At 35.9% G+C, this 4,839-nt stretch overlaps 1 gene segment (V, D, J or C); it reads left to right on the top strand.

Annotated features, from left to right (window-relative positions):
- Nucleotides 1-255: 255 nt before the first annotated feature.
- LOC134372673 (T cell receptor alpha variable 13-1-like) lies at nt 256-639 on the top strand. The segment is given in 1 exon segment: nt 256-639. A coding segment is annotated over 1 exon segment (384 nt).
- The last annotated feature ends 4,200 nt before the right edge of the window (nt 640-4,839 follow it).

Consider the following 4,839-nt stretch of genomic DNA (forward strand, 5'->3'; position numbering starts at 1 on the left):
AGATCTATGACTGACCCTAATTTGGAAGAACGATGAAGGCATCCATTCAAGCTTTATTCATGTTCTTGTGGCTGCAGCTGGACTGTGAGTTGAGGGTTTTTGGCAAACAGAGTATATTAGTGGATATTCTTTAGAAGTCCAAGGAAGAGACTAGTTTTATTCAAGTTTCCTCTAGTTACTAAAGGAAAAGAAAATTCTAGATAGTATGACCTGACAACCCTTCTCCTTTCTCTGACTTTTTCTTTCTGTATAGGGATGAGCCAAGGAGAGAATGTGGAGCAGCGTCCTTCTACCTTGAGTGCCCAGGAGGGAGACAGAGCTGTTATCAACTGTACTTATTCAGACAGTGCCTCATCCTACTTTCCTTGGTATAAGCAAGGACTTGGAAAAGGTCCTCAGCTTATTATAGACATTCGTTCAAGTATGGACAAAAAGTCAGACCACAGACTAACTGTTTTATTGAATAAGAAGGACAAACATCTCTCCCTGCACATTGCAGCCACCCAACCTGGAGACTCAGCTGTCTACTTCTGTGCAGCAAGCCCACATTGCTTCCCGGGCACCTGCAACCTGTACCCAAACCTGCGACTGGGGCTGATGCTGCATCCCCTTTCCTTTGGAACAGACCTTCAAGTATAGCATTTGTCATATTGTTTGCAAGTGGAAACTGACACATAGACATTAAGCATATAATGGGAAAGTTAGGTTCAAGATGACTCAGAAGGGTTAGACGGCTTTTTTTGTTGATTGTTGCTTAATTGACTCTTAAAGACAATTAGTGATATTTATTTTGAAATACATGCTTTAAAGATGACTTTACCTTTGCTATTCAAACTTTTCTTCTGTAAGTAACTCCTTAGAATCAATATCACAATCCCTACTATACATGGGATTTTAACTCTTTTCTTTCAAAAGTAGCATTTGTTATTTGTCTGATTATAAAACTTTGCATGCCAAATGTAGAAAATATGTAAAACATAAAAATATGAAATATCTTATTCCCAGATAATTTGTTGCTGATATTTGGTTATTCTCTCCATAAATTCTTATTATAATTAGGATTTTGATTTATTCCCTTGATATTATATCTTAAATTGATGTTCTTCATTTCACCAAATCTTTTCCTCAAACACCTGCTTTTTAATAACTCCATGAACAGATTTTCATAAGTCACAGTTTTATTTTTATTTTCTTCCTCTGTACATTTGTGGTAAAATTTTCTTATCAAGAAAACGTCGCCTGGATTTTCTCTTTGAGCCCAGCTATGGTATATGTTGTTTGTTTGTTTGCTAGAAATTGGGATAGAAAGGGGTTTAAAAAGGTGGGCTTCAGATTAGACTTATAAATATAATCTTCTTTTTCAAAAATTTGTTAGAATCTGTTCATATTTACTCTGTCATAGAATTTATAAGGGAGGGTTGTGTGTTTTAATCACTGCTATATCTGCAATATCTAGTCCAAACTTTTTCACAAGAAAATAATTAGTAGATGTTTGTTAAAGAAAGAAGAAAAAAGTGAATTCTGCTATATGTTCAAAATTTTAATTTAGGTTTCAATTATATTAAATTTACAAATTGATTTGTGAAGAATAAATTCCTTAAAGTGTATATTGGATTATTTAAGAATATAGTATTTCTTTCCACTTATCTCTGTCTTTCTTGATAAAGCTCTATTATTTTAAGACAGACTTATTCCTAGACATTTAATTTTTATTGTTACTTTTGTAATTAAAATCTTTTTTTTCTGGGGTGTGTGTGAAAAAAATATATATGTATGCACACACAATTTATATATACATCATATGTATATTTATCTGCCATCTTATTAAACTCTTATTAGTGAATTGCAGAAAGGTATTTGGACAAATAGCTAATTAACAGAGAGCTTGCTACAAATTTCCCTGTCTCATCTTGTTTTGACTGAATTAAACATGACTACCACAAGTTCCTTTTTAAAAGTTTTTTCTTTTAGTATTGTAGATAAATCACTTGAAAGAAATAAGTTGAGTACATAATTAATTCCCTAATTCTCCCATCCCCGGTGAAGGGAAGTCTATTTCCCAGATCTCTCATATTCTTCTTAAGGATGGATAGTATTGGCGATTAGCACATGAAAATCATCCCTCTTGGTTGAGTTATGGCTGTTTGTTATTAGCTAATTGGCTTGTTCTTATGGGGAAAGTCATTAACTTAAGTTAGGTTTAAAATACCTGAACAAGGAAGGTCCATATTTGTAGACTAACATCTCAACTGGCTTTTCTTATTTCCCTCTTTGTACCACTAGTTCCTGTCCAGCAGAAACAAGTTGAATCTTGATTGGTCCATTTTCTCCAAGACTGATAATGAGGGCAGAATAGCTTATATTTTATTGATTTATTTTTTTTAAAATAAAATCTGAGTTAGAAGAGAGCGTGTAATTATTATTGGCTTAACTGCTGTATATTACTTAGGTGACAATTTATCCAATCCAAAAAAGTTCTCTAGTCAGAGTGTGCATAGTCATACATTTAGCTCAGATCCAGACACATTCACGCTTTAAATCTTCACCCTGGTGGTGTATTTAAACTTAAGTCTGCTTCTTGTTGCCTCTTAACAACTTACAGTCGTCCCATGGGACTATAGTGGAGCTGGAGGGGTGGTGTGTAGTATACTATGCCATCTAGGTTTGTCTAAGTACACTCTATGATGTTTCCACAAAGATGAAATCGTCTAGGGATGCATTTCTCAGAATGTATCCCCATTGTTAAGTGACACATGACTGTATATGTAAGTTTCAAGGATCTTGAGTCAGCACTAATTTTCTGCAAACTGTGTGTTTCTGAAGATTCTATGGACAACCTCAGCTAAAGGTCTTTAATCTGAGCAACTTTTTCATTCTTGTTATTTAAGGATGGATGTCATTGTATTAGCTGATAAACATGTAACCAAGGGTCAATTTCCTGTACTTTATCTACTGAACTGGTGGTAAATAGTACCTAATTAAGTCATTTCCACAACATTCAAAGGCACTCTTTCTTTGGAATTTTTTTTTCTGAATAGCAAGTCGCCCAAGTTTAGGTCTTGCGATGGCTGATTAAATGAAAGGCCAGAAAAAGCAACCTATGCCTGTTGGTGAAAGGACTTATAGGATGGAATTATTTATCTAGTTAAGTTTGTGAAAGAATGAAATGTGCAGGGTTCAGGACACTGTGAGTTATATGGACCTGCTTGTGACCAGTTCACAGCAAGACAACATATGACTTTGTGAGGGGGAAGAATGCAGAGGCACAAGAGCGAGGGGTAGTCATGCATCAGGAAATGGAGTTCATAGATGTCTGAAACAGTAATTTCAGTTTTAATACTCCATTTGCTGTTTCCAGATTTTCAGAAGATAGGGAGGTGATAAGAAAAGTGAAGTTTCTGAGTGAGGGCAAAACCTTACATAACTGTCCCATATAGATAAATTAAAACGGCACAATAGGGAACACAATATCATATTGATTTTTAGCAATTGTGAGTGCTGTGGCTTTCTAACAGGAGAGTGTTTCAACCCAGACAGAAAATAAAAATACTATTACTAACATGTACTCAAAACCAACACAGAAAATGTAACTGTGTAGAATGTTTCTGGAGATACTCAAATGGTTTCTTAGCACAGTACTCCACTTCATATCCTACCTTTACAGTTTCCATGAGATTTTGTTGGTTCCAAGAAAGACACAAACTAATCATGTTCCCTGCTATCCTAGGAACATTTTCTTGTTAGCGTTTGTTTAATATTGCGAGTAATATGACTCTACTGTAATGAGTTGTCTCTGAGGGTGTTTTAGCAAGTATTTATTAGAGATCATTTGGCTCCACCAGGCAGCCTTTCTGGCTTTGATATGTCTTACTCTTACTGATTAAATAAATCAATCATTCCTAGTGTTTCTTTACAAAATCGGGAGCCAAATTTTCTGTATCTACAAATCATTGAACTTTTCCATGCATTTGTCTTTATGATATATAAGAAGTCCTTGCATAAAAACTTTAGTTAGAATGACATGTTTAGCATGATCATCAGCTCAAGCATTTTTTCCTAAGTTCTATGGTGTCTTTTATATTATGGAAATTTGTCTTTGTTACAAAAATTTCTTTGAGTCAACAAGACTTCAATTAATTCATGTATTTTAATTACCTTTTAAAAAAGGGATACATGAGATATATGAGAAGGCTAAGAAAAGGTTAAGAGCATTAAGAAACTTCATTGTTTCCGTAGTATCTGGAAGTTGTGAACTACATTAAAACATATCAATTTTAATTGAATATATATATATTTAAGTTTATTTATTAATCTTATTATTGTTTTTTACATTCTATGATGTTGTTGTGGAGTAGTTTGAGGGGTTAGGGTTAGGGGAAGGAAATAGGATAGAAAAAGGAGGAAGGAGGACGGGTGGGTTTGAGGCCTGTGGAACCCCCCTCATTCCTGCAGGGGAGACCAGAGGGCTTCCAGCGGTGGTTTGGTCATTCCCGGGCTGGGTGCAGATGTTGGGTGAGTGTGTGTGACTAAAGCCCTTGCCCCACACCACCCCAGCTTGGGAACCAGGGGCACTTCATGCAACAGCTCGGTGGTCATTGCTGGGCAGGTTGCGGGTGTCAGGGGGCATGGCTGAGGGCCCCTGCCTTTCCGGCTCCCTGGCTTGGTAGCCCAGGAGACTTCCAGTCCTTCTAGGTTTTATTGGTGTTCTTTGATGATGTGAGACCTTTACTAGTTAATATCAAACTTTGTCTCTGGTCTGTGAGTATTTGGCTTTTTCTTTCAGTTCTGTGTTGGATTATTTGCTGTTCCCACCACTTAAACTCTGCACTGGAACTAATT

This window comes from Cynocephalus volans, chromosome 3 (genome assembly GCF_027409185.1).
Source record: "Cynocephalus volans isolate mCynVol1 chromosome 3, mCynVol1.pri, whole genome shotgun sequence".
Lineage (NCBI taxonomy): Eukaryota > Metazoa > Chordata > Mammalia > Dermoptera > Cynocephalidae > Cynocephalus > Cynocephalus volans.